We start from the raw sequence: 18,995 nt of genomic DNA, 5'->3' as shown, positions 1-18,995 counted from the left end.
TGAGAGTCAAAGAACAAGACCAGGCGGCTCTGTTCTGGAAAAGCTTACAAATTCATAGGGAAAGGAGCCAGTAGAAAACAATTACAATAGAATGAAAAATGTGGCTACAGGATGCCTTTGGTTTTAAATGGACAAAGCAGATTTGGGGCCTGGTTGATTCAACAGCTCAACAATGTCATCAAAGACCCCAGGTTGTTTTCCTCTTTCTGCTCTGCCATTATCAGTGTGACCTGTGATTAGTCCTTAAAACTTCTAGAAAATTCCTAGGAGACATCATCTCAGAACTCTCTGGCCATCATTGGGCCATATCTAGCCCACCACTAAACAAACAATGGCAGAGGGAATGAGACTTCTGTGATAGGCTTAAGCCAGTCGAGTTTTACCTCTGGGGTATAGAAGCGCTTTTTGCAGGTGCTTCTGTGTGAGAGTTAGACACCCAAACAAAATCAAGCCTTGGCAAATATGAGAGAATGAGGGAATTTATTTTGGAGAAAAACATCTATAGGAATGTGAAGGGGAGGGAGTGAACCACACTGAGAAGGGGAGGGGAGTGGATTTTATGGAGGAAATGTTATTTAAGCTACTATTAAAAGGAGTCAGTTCAGAACTGAGTAGGAGTTTCTAGGAGTTTAGAAGGGCACCCAGGTAAAGAAAATGATGTAGCCAAAGATGTACAACAACATGGCACTTTAGGAATACCAGTAATCCTAGGGGCTGCAATATAGTTTATATAAAAGGGTACAATGGGGGTGCCTGGGTGGCTCAGTTGGTTAAGCCACTGCCTTCAGCTCAGCTCATGATCCTGGAGTCCCAGGATCCAGTCCCGCATCGGGCTCCCTGCTTGGCAGGGAGTCTGCTTCTCCCTCTGACCCTCCCCCTTCTCATGCCTCTCTCTCTCTCTCTCTCTCATTCTCTCTTTCAAATAAATAAATAAAATCTTTTTTAAAAGGGGGGGGTACAATGTGAAATATGACCAGAGGGTGAGGTTGAGCCAAACTGGGAAAATACTTGAATCATGCTAATGATTTAAACCTCATCCAGAAGGAAATGAAGCCAGAAGGGCATTTTAGGAAATCTGCCGTCCTGTCCTTGATGTCTTTCTAGTCTCTTTGGAGATCTGAGAGTCAATTTCGAGTCGATTTCTCAGACGGGCCTGTGTTAAAACATCCCCTGGAGTCTTCCATGTTTATAACAGTTTTATAGTTGAAGGTCATTTGGGCTGGATACTAGAACATTGATTCACATTTTCTCTTGAGGTTGCTTACATACATTACTCCCTTTCCCTCTGCATAAAAACACTGCTGCTGAAAAGGCTTAAGATAATATCTTATCCTTTCCCTGACAAGTAACTTGGTCTGTTTGCCTCGATGAGCAAATAATTTTTTTCTTTTTTATTAATGTCCAGCAGTTGTACTAGAATATTTCTCTATGTTAGTACATTCTTGGGCCTATTTCCCCAGGTATATAGGGTGACTTTTAAATATATTCTCAGGTTTTATTTATTTCAGGAGAAGAGTTTTGAATCATAGTTTTAAAATTTTGCTCTATTATATTGCTTTGTTTCCTTCTTAAGAACTCACTATATGTATGTTATTTTCTCTGCCTAGTCTTTGAATTTTTTGTTAGCTTTCTCCCCATCATTTCAGATTCTTCACATATCCTATTTATTTAAAGATATTACCCATTATGTATGTTCATTTTTGTACTTCTTCCAATTTGCTCTTCATTTTCAAAATGAATTTTTCTTCCATTTCTAATTCTTTGTGGATGGGTTTCACCTGCCTTTAAAACCTGGGGTTTTTTTTTTCTTGATTAATCACTTAACTTATGAGCTTTGATAATTCTAATTGATATTTTCTTTCCATTGCTTCTGTGATTTTCTTTCAGCTAATTGAAATAAGTTTTCACGTTGTTTTAGGAGGGAGATGTGGGCCAGAGTTTCATTTCTAATTTCATGCTTCTCAAGATCCCACTTCTGTTATTTTCCCAAGGATGGAGAGTAGACTCAGACTCCTTTGCTCCTCTCCTCTCTTTTTACCTGGTGTCTATCATTCCTTCATCCCATTGTCCTTGCCCTGTTCTGTTTGGATGCAACTCCCAGGAGTTCCTCTTTGGTATGGGGCTTCAACCCAGAAGGAGCCTTCAGTTGGTAGTACTGCAAATGCAGAGAACTCAGACCATAGAATGCTCCAGCACTGTCAAACCTGGGGGCATTTTGGTCTTATCCATTAATCAGAGCCTGGTAAGTCCATTGTGCTATTCCTGAGCTTTCCAGAACTTTCCAGGGAGACCTAATGGCAGACTGAGCTCCCTGGTTCTACAGCCTTCACAAGTCATTCTGCCTTCTCTCTGCAGTCTTCTGATTTCTTAGACCATGTAGCTTTGGTAGTTTGTCCCAATCTGTTTGTACTTGAGGGTCCATAAAGATAACTTGTCACCTAGCATTTCTGTGTTTTTATTTTGCTGCCACTAATTTCTCTGTTTTCCTAGGGAGATTCAAAGAATATGCCACCAACATCTTCCTGCAATTTCTCCAGTCTTTCTTAAGAAAAAGAATTTGTTTTGTAATTCCATAACTGACAAGTGTATTAGCTTACTGACACAAATAACATCATCTGAAAAGTGGAGTTCAGGGGCTACATTTTGAAGTTCCCTGAAATTCTAAAAGCCATTTTTTTTCCTTTGAGTTTCCATGTGCATCTGGACCAAGGATATGGTTAGGATTATGAATTTTATTTCACCGGGGCCGAGTGTGTGGTTGGGATTCACGTAATTGCAGTATTGTGGAGTGGCTTTGGGGTCAGACAGACATGGATTCAGATCCTTCTCTGCCATTTTTCATTTCACTTGTCACATATTAATTTATTTCTCTAAGATTTTCCTCATCTACAACATGGAAAGAGTACTACAACAACTACCGCTAAGCAGCTAAGCACTAAGTGCTTCAAAAGGGCCGTTTGGACTAAATTACGTGGGCTATTTGACTGAAGGTTAATAGATTAACTCTTTCAATCTTTTGACTTGGTTGCATCCTAGTGTACAGAAGTGTAGTAAGGTGGCAGTGTAGAATACAATTGAAAGTATCATCATTCCTTTTGTTTTATATAAAAAGCTTTATTGTAGAATTTTAGGGAAAATGGCAAATATTTTCAAAATAATTTTATTAATACATCAGAATATAAAAGTATGTCTTAGCAGAGATTGTATTTAAATGTGATACTGAGAGCACGGGCCAGTAATATTGCTCACACACTTCCCATAGCAATCAGGAGAGGAAGTGTGTTGTGGAGAAGATGCTTTCTACTTATATTTGGGATGAACCTGCCTGGGGTCTATCATTCACCATTCACTAGAACTTCGGTTTGGTTTGGTTTGTTATGTCCTTGGCAAAAGCTTCCTTTTGTAGCTGTGAGTTTACAAATTAAGTCAGTGTCGTTTCTAGAAACTGGCATAGAAACTTTCACAGAAACTGGGCATACAACAATAAACAAGACAGAAAAGTGTCCCTGCCCTCCTGGAACGTATGTTCTAGGTCAAAGGCAAATAAATAAGCCACGAAGGCAGACAGTAGGAAGTACTATAATATAGAACAGCTCAACCCACACTCAAAGTTCAAGAAAGCTCCTTAAAGGGAATCGTACCTTAGTCAGTAGCTGAGACCACATGGAAAGTCCCACACTAGTGGGAAAATAGACCAAAAGCCATATGCAAAGACATGGAGATCTGCAAGTGGCATGTTTGAGGACATGAACTTGAAGGACTGATGCATAAGCAATGTTCCCAATACTGGCTGAAGTTTAGAATCACAGAAGAGATTTTTAAAATAAAAAAAATATATATATATAGGCCCTACCCCAGACTTAATGAACCATATTCCCAGAGAATGAGTGTTGGGATTCTGATTATTAACTCCAGGGTGAGGGGTTGGGGGGTGGGGGGTGGGGAGACCCTGTCTTAGGGCTTGTGTGTGTGGTTAGAGAAGTGGGATCAAGGTATAGAAGGTGAGACAAGGAAGCCACGGGCACAAACATCATGTGGAGTTTGGATTTTATCCTAAGGGCAGGGGAGAGCAGTGGAAGAATTTGGAGGTTATGGGGATGAGATGTTCAGATTTATGATTATAAAGTTCACTAAGTTTACTATAACATGGCCCCTTGAGGGATACAGTCTATGTGGTTCAACATCTTTGAAACCTCAGTTTTTTAAATATAAAATGGAAATAATATCTAACAATTTATGCAAAGTGCCCAAGATATAATTAGCATTCAAAAGATATTAATTTTTGTTACTTGAGAAAGCTATGGAGCCAAATAATTGGACATCACCAGCCACCATCATACATTAGGGGAGGTGAGGATTTCTGAGCAACAATCTGTTTTCAGGTTCCTCTGACAAATTCCTTTCCTGCCCACACTTGCAGCCCTGGCACAGAGAACCTGCTTCTCCCTCACTCCCCACCTCTCTCATGCATTACTTCAGTTACAGTCTTTATGCTGATGACTTCCAAATCTATGACTCCATCCTGGTTTCCTTTCCTGAGCTCCAAACACATATATCCAACTGACTTCCTTCTGGCTGTCTCCTCATAAAGGTTTTGCAGGCATTTCATCCAAATTGGGCCTCTGATATCAAGTACCATCCTTTCTCACCCCAAGAAAACAAAACAACACCCTGTCTTGCCAACATTAGCGCCATTAGGTCAAGCCAGAAACTGGAATCGTCATTGAGTCACTGGTCCTTATCTTCTCCAGTCAGCGCACACAAATCCACACCCTTTCCTCCAGGTCTAGACCGTAACCTCCTTCCAAACTTCTACCACCTCTCATCTGAACTTCATGAAATAGCCTCCGAGTTCCCAGCACCAGGCTTTGCCCCAAACGCAAATCCAATTCTGAGAGATCTATGGTGATACAAAATTGATAAAATCCCCTTCCCCCTCCCCCCCACTACACACACACTTAAACCTTCTCAGTGGCTTTCTTGTGCCCTTAAAATTAACTCCATACTTTCTACCAAGGCATGCAGTGAAGACCCATCAAGGTCTCAGTAAGTCTCATTTTCTCCTATTCTCCCTTTCTTACTTATGCTACTCTGCACTAAGAAAGAAAAAAAAAGTTCCCTCCTCTGATTCTCAGGTCTGTTTCATGATGATTCCTCCACCCTGAACCCCCTTCACCACTGGTAACTCCTCATCTTTTAGACTTCATTTACAAACATCCTCTTGGGGGGCCGTCCTTGAATCTTTCCTCTTGGGGGGCCGTCCTTGAATCTTTCCTCTTGGGGGGCCGTCCTTGAATCTTTCCTCTTAGTGCTGTTCATTATGTGTATTTCTTTATTTTTAAAGATTTATTTATTTCAGAGAGAGAATGGGAGGAGGGGCAGAGGGAGAGAAACTTCGAGAAGACTACCCGCTGAGTGTGGAGTACAATGCAGGGCTCTATCTCATGACCTTGAGATCGTGACCCGAGCCAAAATCAAGTCTGTCACTTAACCGACTGAGCCACCCTGGTGTCCCCATTATACATATTTCTTAATGTCCCCACTCCCCACTGGATTGCAAGCAACATAATTGCAAAAGAGTATACACAATCAATCCATATTCATGTATTTGGTTTGGGAATTTTTGCCTACTTGCTAAAATCTCTGTCATCCCCCAATTAATATCCACAGCACCTCTGTGGTCATTCTTGAACATGCACACAGAGATGAAAAATTTGGGTGACCCAAAATGCATGTTCTCAGCTGGGGCTGAAAAGATGACACTCTGCCGTTTGTTTTAGCTCTCATATTATTAACAAGCACCCACTCTGTAGTCTACTTAATACCACATTTCTCGTATCTCTCTGGGTTTTGTTGGTGATTTCACTATTTGACATGGTGCCCACATGTAGTACCCAAGTGCTCTCTAGTGTTCCTAAATTCGTGTGTTAGATAAACCCCCTTCAGGCATGACTTATAGTGTGGTGTCTATGAGTTCAATGTTAATGAATTAATATTATTTAAGACAAGACATCTTTAAGCAGAAACACACATAAAACAAGGTTATATAGGGGCACCTGGGTGGCTCAGTGGGTTAAAAGCCTCTGCCTTCGGCTCAGGTCATGATCTCAGGGTCCTGGAATCGAGCCCCGCATCGGGCTCTCTGCTCGGCAGGGAGCCTGCTTCCCCCCCCCCTCTCTCTGCCTGCCTCTCTGCATATTTGTGATCTCTCTCTCTCAAATAAATAAGTAAAAATCTTTAAAAAAAAAAAAAAAGGTTATACATTGATCAGTTGAAAAATTTGTGGCCAGAGGCTCACAGGAACCTAATGCTGCATTTCCCCTAGAAATAGTGGTTTAGTATTTACTAATTCAGTTTTTGTGACAAATATATAAGACATAACTACAACAAATAATAAGACAACTGTATTTTGATAATTTCTATATCCCCAGCAGTTACCATAGTAACTCTCACATAATAGTTGTTCAATAAATATCTGTTGAAACTGAATTGTATATATATACATATACATACATACACAGAAATCACATATAATAAATAAACTGAATTTGTTTTTTATGCCAAAGGTGTACCTCACAGCCTTATCGTTACTTTTTGCTTAAAAAATGCTGATCAAAATTATTTTTGATGACATCTTTTGTTTTTAATTTTCTCTAGGATGCTGGAGAAATGGTTCGTTCCTTTGTTGGTGGTTTGGAACTTGTTGTCAACTTACTGAAATCGGATAATAAAGAAGTTTTGGCAAGTGTATGTGCTGCTATTACCAATATAGCAAAAGATCAAGAAAATTTAGCTGTAATTACAGATCATGGAGTTGTCCCTTTATTGTCCAAACTAGCAAATACAGTAAGTAACACACCCTTTCATTTTAAATGTGTATTATCGTAAGATATCATGGTGTATTGGTAAAAACAATAAGCTTAGAGTCCAGAGACCTGGATTCAAGCTTAAAATCCATCACCTATGAGGTATGAGATTTTGGTCACCTCATTTAATTTCTCTGACAATAATCAATGTGAAAGTGTATTCTAATGGTACAATTTAATATGCAAGATCCTTAGAAAACAGAGGCTGTTTTTTTATTTGTTACTGGCAAGTTGTAAAGTGGTGGCAAATATAAAAGTTATTGTAGAAGTGTTAACTATCCTCTTCCATCACCACCATCGTTATCATTATCCTTAAGATAACTATTCATACCAACTATAGAAGTTAAAAACTCCTCCCCAGGCTTAGCAAGCTTGGATTGAAGGCATTCTTGGGCTGGGAGACTTTGGCAACCACTGTATTATTTATCCAAAGCTGTGCCAGATAGAATAAGCAGCTTTGAGAGATAATGACTTCACCATGACCAGAGGTATTTGAGCATAGCTTGGGCTACCTCTTGGCAGGAAAATCATAGAGCAGAAATTCAGTCACTGAAAGGATACTTGGTTTAGAAGACTTTTTAGGGCTAGTCTGACACTGAGTTCCTAAGAATAACTGCCAGATTCAGTTAAGGACACCAAGTTGTTGCCTCAATCAAGAGAACAATACAATTAACAAACAGAAAACTATATCGTATTTAATTATATTATACCCATAGAAGTTAATTACATACAAAAAGAAGGATATAGTCTGGACAAAGGCTACAGAAAGGAAAATGGGAGACTCAAACATATCAGTGTTTGCTGCACTGCCTTCTCCCTGTTGGGAACCAAGGTGTATTACTGATGTAAAAGTATTCCTGGGGTGAAGGTGTAGAGTTAATCCACGTATCCCAGTCAGATGAAATGCTCCCTTAAGAATGTCCAATATTTTTTAACTATTTTTTTCCCTACAGCACCTTCTCAAAAGGAAATCAAGCCTTGAGCAAATAACAAATGCTTGACACTTGATCATGTTTGAGTGTATTGACTACATTCAGTAGTCAATAAAAAGAAATTAAAAATATTTGAAGTCATAAAAAGAAAACACAGGATTGAACCTTGGCCCAATTAGGGACCACCAAAATAGTCATTTCTTTCAAGACACCACCTGAATAGCCTCCTAGCTGTTCTCGCTTGACTCCCTGGCATTTTATTGGGTAATAAACATCTGGCACAGAAACATGACCTCACACGTTCATTGCAACGCATGTACCACTATCCATTTCCTTTGTGCAGAATAATGATAAACTGAGGTGCCATCTAGCAGAAGCTATTTCACGCTGCTGTATGTGGGGGAGAAACAGAGTGGCCTTTGGCGAGTACAAAGCAGTGGCTCCATTAGTGCGTTACCTGAAATCAAATGACGCCAATGTACATCGAGCAACAGCTCAAGCCTTGTACCAGCTCTCAGAAGATGCAGATAACTGCATCACCATGCACGAGAATGGGGCAGTAAAGGTACTGTTGATTGATCGACTTTGGGGTTTAGTCCAAATTAGGTATATGGTGGTTGGAAAGAAACTTATGTAACAATAAGATTTCACTGATGGGGAGTATTTAGACACACAAAACTGCTTTCTTGTTGGGTCATGGTGGCTGTTGAGCCATGTGTTAGCATGGTTTATGCAGCAGGAAAGTTGGAGATCGATTTTTTCTAAACTGAAGAGTATAAGACACACTTAGTTGAATAATTGCTCCATAATTTGAATTTGATTGAAAAAAATGTACAGTGCATGAATAATCAGGGGCATTCACAAGTCTATTTAATATATTATTTACTTAGGACTTAAATAACAAAGGCACAAACTACAGCAAAGGAGCTGACTGAAACAACTAGATGGCAACTTGAAGGTCTTAACTGTAATAGCAAAGGACCAATTCAAAGACACTTTTTTTTTCCAAAAAAATTGTGCATCAGGATTTTCTTTGCCTTTAATCAACACACAGGTAGGAGAGCTTCTAGAAGCACAAAGACTTTAATATATCTATACATTCTGTTCCTGAACAGGACTTGCCCAATCTAACATTCCATCAGTAGGGCCTTTAAAAAAATAAAATTATAAAAAAATTAAGCAGCCTGATATAGCATCTGACATATAACATATGCTTAGACAATTGCCAGTTAGTTTAAGAATAGAATTTCTAGGCTACTCAAAGTTTTAAAGTTTAATAAGGTTACAGTTTAACTGACATAAAGCTCAGCTGCACATGTAATTCTGAATCATTTCTTCTAAGGCAAGTCAATGGATAATCCAAAATCACTTAGGAATTGTAGTCTGCTATGTAAAGTGATGAAACTCTGTTCACCCACCCACACATCTTATATGTACTGGAAAAAGAAAGCAACAAAAATGGACAGGGGGAGGGAACAGGAAAAGGAAAAACAAAGAAAGAAAACTGGGTTTGTTCATCCCTAGGCCCTTTCCCCCAACATCTTAAGGTCTCTTGAGGGCCTCTCCATCTCCCCTGTTTGCCTTCCTAACTGCCTGCTATTTCTACTGAAGAATAACTGTAAAGAACAGGATGTTGTTTTTTGTAAATGACTCTGTCATGATATAAAGTCAAGCCTAATCCTGAGCTCTCCCTCTTGGGACTGTGGGGGCAGCATATGAACCTGTGTGTCCCTTCTCTGGTTTTTTCATTTCTTTTTTCCTTTTCTTTTTCCTTTCCTTTTCTTTTCTTTTTTTTTTTTTCTTCTTTTTTTAGAGAGAGAGTACATGCAAGCAGGAGAGGAGGGAAGGCAGAGGCAGGGAGAGAATCTTAAGCAGGCTCCAGCCCCAACATGGGGCTTGATCTTAGGACCCTGAGATGATGACTGAAGCCAAAATCAAGAGCCAGACACTAACCAACTGAGCCATCCAGGTGCCCCCTCTGGTTTTCTTTAAAGAGGAAAGAAATGTGGATGTGGCAAGTGGGTGTCAGTGGAATAAACAGGGTTTGGTGTAGTGCTTGGCTATGGGGAGTAAGGAAAGGGTTGAATCAAAAATGACTCCAGGTTTGGGGCTAGGTGAAGAGGAAGATTCCATAAGTCAAGATCATGTAAGAGAATATCTGGCACCTTTGGGTGGTTACAATACCTGTTCTGAGTATGTCACAACGTGTAACTGCTAAAGTTTCTGACTCCAAATGCATACAAACTATCCACTATTTTAGCAGATCCCTAGTTTTCATTCCTAATTGCTACTGTGCTTTCCTAGTAGAAAGCTTACAGAGTTATATCCCAGTCCTACGTATATGCCCGCTGCAGCTACCCACGAGCAACACTGACAATTACCAGAGTCCTCCTGTCACCCAGGTCATAAGTAATTCATTCTAGAGTTAGTTCCTTCATCATACAATTTCCTTGACAGCAGCAGCTGATGTTACACAACCTGTCTCATGCCAGCTGATGTTTATTCCATAATAACAGTGAGCAGGCTTGAGGGCCTGGAATAGATTGGTTTCAGTTTCTACTGTGTTCGATTTAAATGGTCAGTTTGAATTTCAGATCTAGAGAAGGGCTGTCCAGAGCAAATGTAATGTAATCCACATATCTAATATTAAGTTTTCTAGGAGCTAGAATTTCAAAAAAGATAAAAAGAAACAGGTGAAATTAATTTTCATGATATATTTTATTTAACCCTATATATCTAAACTATTTTTACTTCATTTTTACTTCAACATTTAATCAATACTATTATATATATAATGAATATTATATATATACATACATATAATCAATACCATTATATATATAATCAACTGTTACATATCAATACTGTTACATATCAATATCAATCAACATATCAATACTGTTACATATCAATACTATTATATATACTATTATCTGTGTATATATATATTGTATATACTATTATCTATCTATCTATCTATCTAGTATTTGTGTTTTATATGGATGGTACATCTCCATTTGGACTGGCCACATTTCACGTTCTCACCAGTGGCTAGTGGCTTTCTTATCGGACATCACAAGTCTAGAGGCAGGAGAGGGGAAGATTGGGAAGTATCAGTGAGAGGTAATAAATCATGAACAGGAGTGGTAAAGTTGTTTTTGGCAGAGAGTTTAGAGAAGCCTGGGAAATGTCTTCATTTACATTTGCAGAGCATGTAGGCTAGGAAGAAGAGCTGTCAGAGTAACTTTAGGAAGTTAACACGTTACCCAGGAGTTCTAGAATCCAGAGGAAGAGGGAGTTTCCAAAGGGTTTGTGTTTAAATGCTGCTAAGCAGTCAACAAGGATTTCTTGACTCAATCATGTTGAAAAATAATCCTGGTGTTAGAGCCTTTCCAGGTAGGGCTCTCTTCTATATGAACTAATAAGTCCCCTGCCCTAGTAAATGCGACATGAGAGGAATAATGCATTCTTCTTCCTCTTTATGATTTTACACAGATCTTCTCTCAAGTTCAGGGACTTGTGAACATGGATGCAGATCTGTTTGCAACTCTGTTGAAAGCATGAGGACTCTAGGCAATATACCAAAGTTATTGCTAATTATAACAAAGCCATAACATAGGAAAGTAATACCAGGAGGGAACGAAGTTGCAGGAAAAACTGAGCAAGACAAGCCCTTTCCTAAGACAGAAAAAGTGATCAGATAGAAAGATGATGAGCACCTAAAAAAGGCATTAAGCTCCCTTCCCCATGGTGACATTGGATTTGTTTTGCAAATGTCTATACCAGGCAGGTGAAAGCTACTTTAGGGCCTATAACTTTCTGGAAGGCAGGAAATTGAAGAGATTGCAGAAAATACAACCAGAAGTGGATCCAAAAGAGAGAGGGAAGAACAGTTCACATTGGGTGGAATGGCAAAGGCTGTCTTGGAAGCCTCCCAGACTGAGCACATGAAATGGCATTCCAGAGAGTGGGGAACCCAAGAAGTATACACACCCCATAGTCTTTGAAGCCTGGCACCAAAAAGAAAAATATCACTAACGCTTTTGAGCCAAGTAAATGGACTTGAGAGGCTGAGATCACCCAGGAACCCTCAGGGTCTATCTGCAGTCCACATGCTTAATGTTTGATCGAACTATAGTATTTTGTTAATTAATAGTCTTTCTGTATCTTTGTGGTCTTGTGTATTTTCCTCACATTCCGATATTCCCTGGAGTGCTGGGGATAGTCTCTTGGTGATATGCCATTAAATTACTTAGCACTATTAGGTATCAGTAACTATATTATACCAAATATAGAGTCATATATAGACATGTTTCTGATTGACTTTTTTGTTTTTTCGCATTTATCCTTTAAAGTGAGAAAGATTTTTAAGGATTCCAGTGAGATAGATTTTTAATTCTAATACTATATACACATCAAATGTCTTCCTTATTTCATTTCTAACTTAAAATATGTAATAGTTTTATAATTGACATACATGTGTACATATCTAGAGTGTTGATGTGATAAATTGTGCCATATATATGCATACCCACAAAGCCACGATCAGATCAGGATAATGATCTTCATCTCCAAAGTAGATGAAGTCCAATTAATATTGTGGTTTTTTTTTTTTTAAATGGACCATGCTTTTGGTGTTATATCTAAGAAAGATTTGCCTAACACATGGTCACAAGGATCTTCTTTGTTTTCTTCTGGAAGTTCTATAACTTTTGGTTTTATATTTAAGTCTATGAACCATTTTGAGTTAATTTTTGTTTATGGTCTTGGGAATGAATTACAGTTCATTTGGGGAGCATATGAGCATCCTTTGTTGAAATAATGTCCTTTCCTTGCTGAATTTCTTTTGAAATCTTGAAAAAAAAATAGTTGAATATATCTGTTTTGTTCCATTGTTCTGTTTGTCTGTATTTATACCAATACCACATTGTCTTAATTACTGTAGCTTTTTAGCCATAAAGTTAGGTGGTATCAAGGTTCCTATCTTTTTCTTTAAGTTGGGGGTGCCTGGGTGGCTTAGTCAGTTATGCATCTGTCTTCAGCTCAGGTCATGATCCCAGGGTCCTGGGATCTAGTCCCTAGGCTTTCTGCTCTGCAGGGAGCCTGCTTCTCCCTCTGCTTCTGCCTCTCTCTCTCTCTTTCTGTTCCTCATGAGTAAGTAAATATTTTTAAAAAGTTATTTTGGCTCTTCTAGTTCTTTACATTTCCCTATGAATTTTTAAATCAGTTTGTTAATTTCTACAAGAAATGCTGAGATTTTGATTGGGATGAACATTAAATCTATGCATCATTTGGGAGAAAATTGCCATCTTAATATTATTGTCATCTGAATCACAAAGAAGCAATATCCATTATTTAAGTGTTAATTTTTCAGCAATATTATGTGATTTTTGTCATATAGGTTTTTTTTACATCTTTTGTCATTTACTTCTATGTAAATATTTTTGATGCTACTCGATTTAATTTTAAAATTTTCATTTTCTGATTATTCACTGATACATAGAAATGTAATTGATTTTGTGTATTAATCTTATATCCTACAACCTTGCTAAATTCATTAATTTGATCTAGTAGGCTTTTGGAGATTCCAGCAGATTTCCTACATAGGCCAGGGTCAGCAAACATTTTCTCTAAAGGGCCAGATAATAAATATTTTAGGCTTTACGGACCACATAAAGTCTCTGTTGCAGATTCTTCTTTTATTGTTGTTGTTATTATTTACAACTGTACAAAAATGTAAAAACCATTCTTCATTTTTTGAGCCATACAAAAATAGATTGTCAATTGCCTGTGTCTTACAAAAACAATCATGTCATCTACAAATTAAGACTTCTCTTTCTTCCTTTCTAACCTGGATGTCTTTTATTTACTCTTCTTGCTTGATTGCATGGGCCAAAAACTCCTATGCAATATTGAGAAAAAAGCAATTAAGAGCAGATGTCCCAGTCTTATTCCTTATCTTGAAGGTAACACATTCAGTCCTTCACCATTCAGTTCACTGTTGGCTATAGGTTTTTGTTAGGTGACTTTTTGTTTTTAGGCTCCATGCTTTAGTCTCCCAACATGGGGTCTGAACTCACAACACCCTGAGATTAAGACCTGGGCTGAAATCAAGAGTTGGACATTTAAGCAACTGAGCCACCCAGACACCCCTGTTAGGTGACTTTTATCAGGCTGGGTAAGTTCCCTTCTACTACATTGATTAGAATTAAAAAAAAAAAAATCAGGAATGGATACTGCATTCTGTCAAATGCTTTTTACTCTATCTATTGAGATTATATTATGATTTTTTCTTTAAGAATTTGTTATTATGGAGAATCACACTGATTTAAATGAAACCAACCCAGCATTCTTAGGATGAACCCACTTTGTTACAATGTGTTATCCTTTCTATACTTTGTTGACCTTAATGTACCAAAATGTTGCTTGGAGTTTTACACCTGTGTTCATGAGGGATGTTGGTTTGTAGTATTTTTTTCTTGTATTGTCTCTGTTTTGCTATCATAGTAATGCTGTATCACAGTAATGCTTTAGTAAATTAGTTGGAAAGTGTTCCTTCCTCTTCAGTTTTCTGGGAGAACTTTATAGTGCCGGTATTATTTCTCCCCTAAATGTTTGGTAGAATGCACAGGTGAAGCATCTAAACCTAAAGTTTTTTTCAGGAGGTTTTAAACTTCAAATCCAATTTCCTTACTCAAGATAGGGCTGTTCAAGTTTTTATCTTCTTGAAAGAGCTTTGGTAGTGTCTTTCAAGGAGTTAGTTCATTTCATCAGAGTTATATTGTCAAATGTATTGGCATAAAGTTGTTCATAACATTCCCTTATCCTCTTAATATATACTTATAATCTGTAGTTATGACATTTTTTTCACTCTTGTTATTGGTAGTTTTGTCTTCTCTTTTCTCCTGATCAGTGTGGCTAGACATCTATCCATGTTATTGATCTTCTTAAAGAACTAGCTTTTGTTTCCTTATTTTTCTCTTTTTCTCTTTTTTTATTTCACTGATTTCTACTGTGATCTTTCTTATTTCCTTTCTTCTGATTACTTTGGGGTTTCATTTGCTCTTCTATGTCTACTTTCTTAAAGTGGAAACTAACATGATTTGATACCTTAATCTTTTCTAAAAATGTTTCTTAGCCATATAAATTTCCTTCTAATACTATTTTAGCTACATCTCAGAAATGTTGGTAAGTTACGTTTTTATTTTCATTTGGTTAAAAATATTTTAGGAGTGGATTATTTAGAAGTGTTATATGTAGTTTTTAAATATTTGAGGATTTTTCATTGGCTTTTCTGTTATTGATTTTTAATTTACTTCCACGGTAGTCAGAGAGCATACATTATATTACTTAACTATTTCTTTTACATTTTATTTATTTGAGAGGGAGAGAGCACAAGAGCACAAATGGGTTGAGGGGCAGAGGGAGAAGCAGACTCCCCACTGAGCAAGAAGCCTGATGTGGGGCGCAATCCCAGGACCTTGGGATCATGACCTGAGACAAAGGCAGATGCTCAACTAACTGAGCCACCCAGGCCCCCTCCTTGACTACTTTTTTAATGTGACATTTGTTCTGTGACCCAGAATATGGTTTAACTCATTGATGCTCTACATACACTTGGGAAAAAAAATGAGTATTCTGATGTAGTTGAATAAAGTGTTCTATAAAGCTTAATAAGGCCAAGTTGGTTAATATTGTTCAATAATATTTTACGTCTTTGTTGATTTTATAACTACTTGTTCTATCTATTATTTTGTGAGGGAAATGTGTTAACCACTATACTACAGAAATACCCCAGTTACGGTGGATTTACCCACTTTTCTCACTGTTCCATCTCATCAGTTTATCTTTATGGATTTTGAAACTTTTGTTAAGTGCATAAGTATTTAGGAATAGTATGTCCTCTTGACAACATCTTTATATGTATGAAATCACCTTCATCCCTTGTCATATTCTTTGCTTTGAAATCTGCCTTTTCTCCTGCTTTCTTTTGGTTAAAATTAGCATGCTAAATCCTGTAGCTCTTCCTAAACTTCTACCTCATTTGTGTATTTTTATTTATTAACTATCGGGAGCACTTAGTAGGGACTTGCTTTTTTTTTTAAATTCAAATCACAAACTCTGACTTTTGGGGGGAGGTTATGGGGTATCTACACTATTTACATTTAATGTGCTACTGACATGATTGGCTTTAAATGTGATTTTATTTATTCCCTCTTTTCCCCATCTATTCTTTTCTTTTTGTCACCTTGACTTAATTAAAATTTTTTTAACATTCCATGTTATCCTTTTTGTTTTTTTATTTCTTGTTTAGTTTTTGTTAGTTATGATTCTTTGTTGTTCCTTTAGTGCTTGCTTTAGAGTTTATAGTGTATGTGTATATATATCTATACAAAATTCAGCACAGTGTATCTTCAAGTTCTATTACACACAGAAACATATAGTTTAAGAATCATACAGTACTAGGCTTCCATTTTTGTCTTCCTGGCTTTTGTCATTTATTTGACTCATGCGTATTATAAATTCCATATTGTTCTTGTTTTGGGCTGTAAATAATCAATTATTAATTAAAAAGCTTTAAGTAAGTAGGTAAAAGTGCTATTTATTCCCTTCTGTAGATGCAGATTTCCATCTGGTCTCATTTTCTTTCTGCCCAAAGAACTTTTAACATTTCTTGTAGTATAGCTCTATTGACAAATTCTTTCATCTTTTGTATGTCTAAAAAAGACTTTATTTTGTCCTTGTGTTTGAAAAGTATTTTTGGTAGAGAGAATTTTACAATGACATTTTTTCCTTCAGTAAACATGTTGCTTCATTGTATTCACACTTGTTTCTGAGAAAAAGATCTGCAGTCATTCTTTTGCTTGTTAACATGTATGTCATTTTTTTGTACTACTGCTTTTAAAATTTTATCGCTTTCCCTGATTTTGAGCAATTTGATTATGATGTGCCTTCATGTTATTTTCTTTATGTTTCTTATGCTTGGGCTTATTGAACTTCTTAGATTTATAAGCTATAGTTTTCATCAAATTTGGAAAATTTGGAGCCATTATTTCTTCAAATAGAAAACCATTTGCTCTGTCTTCTTTTTCTACTGTCCTTTGGAAACACTTTTCACCTATATCTGGCTACTTGATGTTTTTCCTATAGCTCCTTACGACTCTGTTCATTTTTTCAGTTTTTTTCCTCTCTCTGTTTCAATTTGGAATGTTTTTATTTCTACGCCTTCAAGTTCAGAAAATCTTATTTTTTTCAATGTTCAATTTACCTTTATTTCCATCAGTGCATTTTACATCTCAGCAGAATTGCATCTCTCAAAATTAAAGTTGAGTCTTTCTATATCTTTCACGTCTCTCCGTAACATGCTGAGTCTTTCCCATAGCTCATGAAATCCAGTTCTAGTAACTAGTGTCATTTCTGGTTTGCTTTCAGTTGGTTGATTTTTCTCTTTATCATGAGTCATGTCAGACACTGACCTTGGGGTGGAGGAGGATTTTTTATTAAGTTTTTAATTTTCATTCCAGTGTAGTTAACATACAGTGTTATATTCGTTTCAGGTGTACAATGTAGTGATTCAGCACTTCCATACAACACCTGGTGCTCATCATGACAAGTGCCCTCCTCCATCCCCATCACCTGTTTCCCCATCTCCCCCCACTCCCATCTCCTTTCTGCTAACCATCAGTGTGTTCTCTACAGTTAAGAGTCTGTTTCTTGGAAGAAACCAAATTTTAATGAGTCGAGTGCTAGATAGTTTCTGTAAATATTCTTGAGGTTTTTCCTAGGATGCCATTATGTTACTCACAAACAATTTGCTCCTTTCAGTTCCATGTTTTGTTAGCAACATTAGAGTGTGGCTAATTCTTACCCACTACTGAGGTAAGAGACTCACAGTTACTCTGCCTGAAACCCATAAATTAGGAAGTCTTTCACACTGGGTGGTGAGATCAGGCATTAGTGGACCTGTATAAGCTTCGGAGATTGTTCCAGATGATCTGTCCTTGGGTCTGTGGTTTCCACACACACAAGTGCTCATCAGGTCTGCACTGAAGTTTCAGGGGTACCAACAGCAAATCTCCAGAGTTTGGTGCTCAGAGAGTTCTCTCCCTCCAGTAATCTTGCTTGAAGACTCCAGTCATCACAGATCCCCAAGCTTGGCCTCCCGGCTCAGGGAGCTGCTGGGCTTCTTTGGGCTTTTCTCTCTCTGTGCTACAACTTGCTCCAGGCAGTAGGCTGGGACAATCATAAGACTTACCTCTGAAGTTTTCCTTCTCTTGGGGATCACAGTTGCCTGATGTCCAATGTCTTAAAACCCATTACTTTATAGATTTTAGCATTTTTAAGTTGTTTTAGATGGGAAGATAAATCCATTCCCTGCTACCCTATTTTGGCATGAAGCAAAATTCTTAACTTTCTTTTCATACTTTCTTTATACAATAAATTCATGAAAAGTGAGAGCTGATAGAGATGAGTTATCCATTTTAAACACACATTTTGCAGACAAGGAATGTAAGTCCCAGAGATCAGTGAGGTACCAAAACCCACACAATCAACACATGGCATAACATCATAAATGATTGTAATGTCTAGTTTTAGGGCTGTTTCCACTAGATGAGCAAATTTCAAACCATGTCTCATGGACTGTTAGGGTTCCCCTGGGAGACACCAGGGCCCAGTACTCAAGGCAAGGGAGAAGCCAATGCTTGGTGTGGGGGACAGTCACTTACTTTACTTAGACCAGCTAGTTTTTCCATTTTATATAGTTAAATTATGCATGGGATCTTGTTTCAAAACAGCTTTTTGCTGCTTTAGAAAGAACTGAAAATGGGGCACCTGGGTGGCTCAGTGGGTTAAGCCTCTGCCTTCGGCTCAGATCATGATCTCGGGGTCCTGGGATCGAGCCCCACATCGGGCTCTCTGCTCAGCGGGGAGCCTGCTTCCCCTTCTCTCTCTGCCTGCTGCTCTGCTTACTTCTGATCTCTCTCTATCAAATAAGTAAGATCTTTAAAAAAAAGAAAAAAGAAAGAACTGAAAATTACTGTACTAGTGCTGTGCTGCCCTTTAATAGTTGTTTATGGAACCCAGTAGGAGCCATCCTTTTCATATTTATTTAGCACTTGGCTTTGACAGAAAGGTTTACAAGATAAGAATCTTTTCAGGAGGAATTAAGAATTTTAATCTTAATTCTTTGCATCTT

At 37.7% G+C, this 18,995-nt stretch overlaps 1 protein-coding gene across 1 annotated transcript in view; it reads left to right on the top strand.

The window, feature by feature from the left end:
• Window positions 1-18,995, top strand: part of ODAD2 (outer dynein arm docking complex subunit 2) — a gene marked incomplete at its 5' end in the record, with an annotated part of 176,018 nt that overhangs the window by 116,587 nt on the left and 40,436 nt on the right. Inside the window, 2 exons of the mRNA XM_080812154.1 lie at window positions 6,658-6,846; window positions 8,142-8,363. Of these exons, the coding sequence (XP_080668280.1) occupies window positions 6,658-6,846; window positions 8,142-8,363 (411 nt within the window). The remainder of the gene's footprint in view (window positions 1-6,657; window positions 6,847-8,141; window positions 8,364-18,995) is intronic.

This window comes from Martes martes, assembly GCF_963455335.1.
Source record: "Martes martes genome assembly, chromosome: 8".
Taxonomy (NCBI): Eukaryota; Metazoa; Chordata; class Mammalia; order Carnivora; family Mustelidae; genus Martes; species Martes martes.
This window is presented reverse-complemented; position numbering and strand designations above follow the sequence as displayed.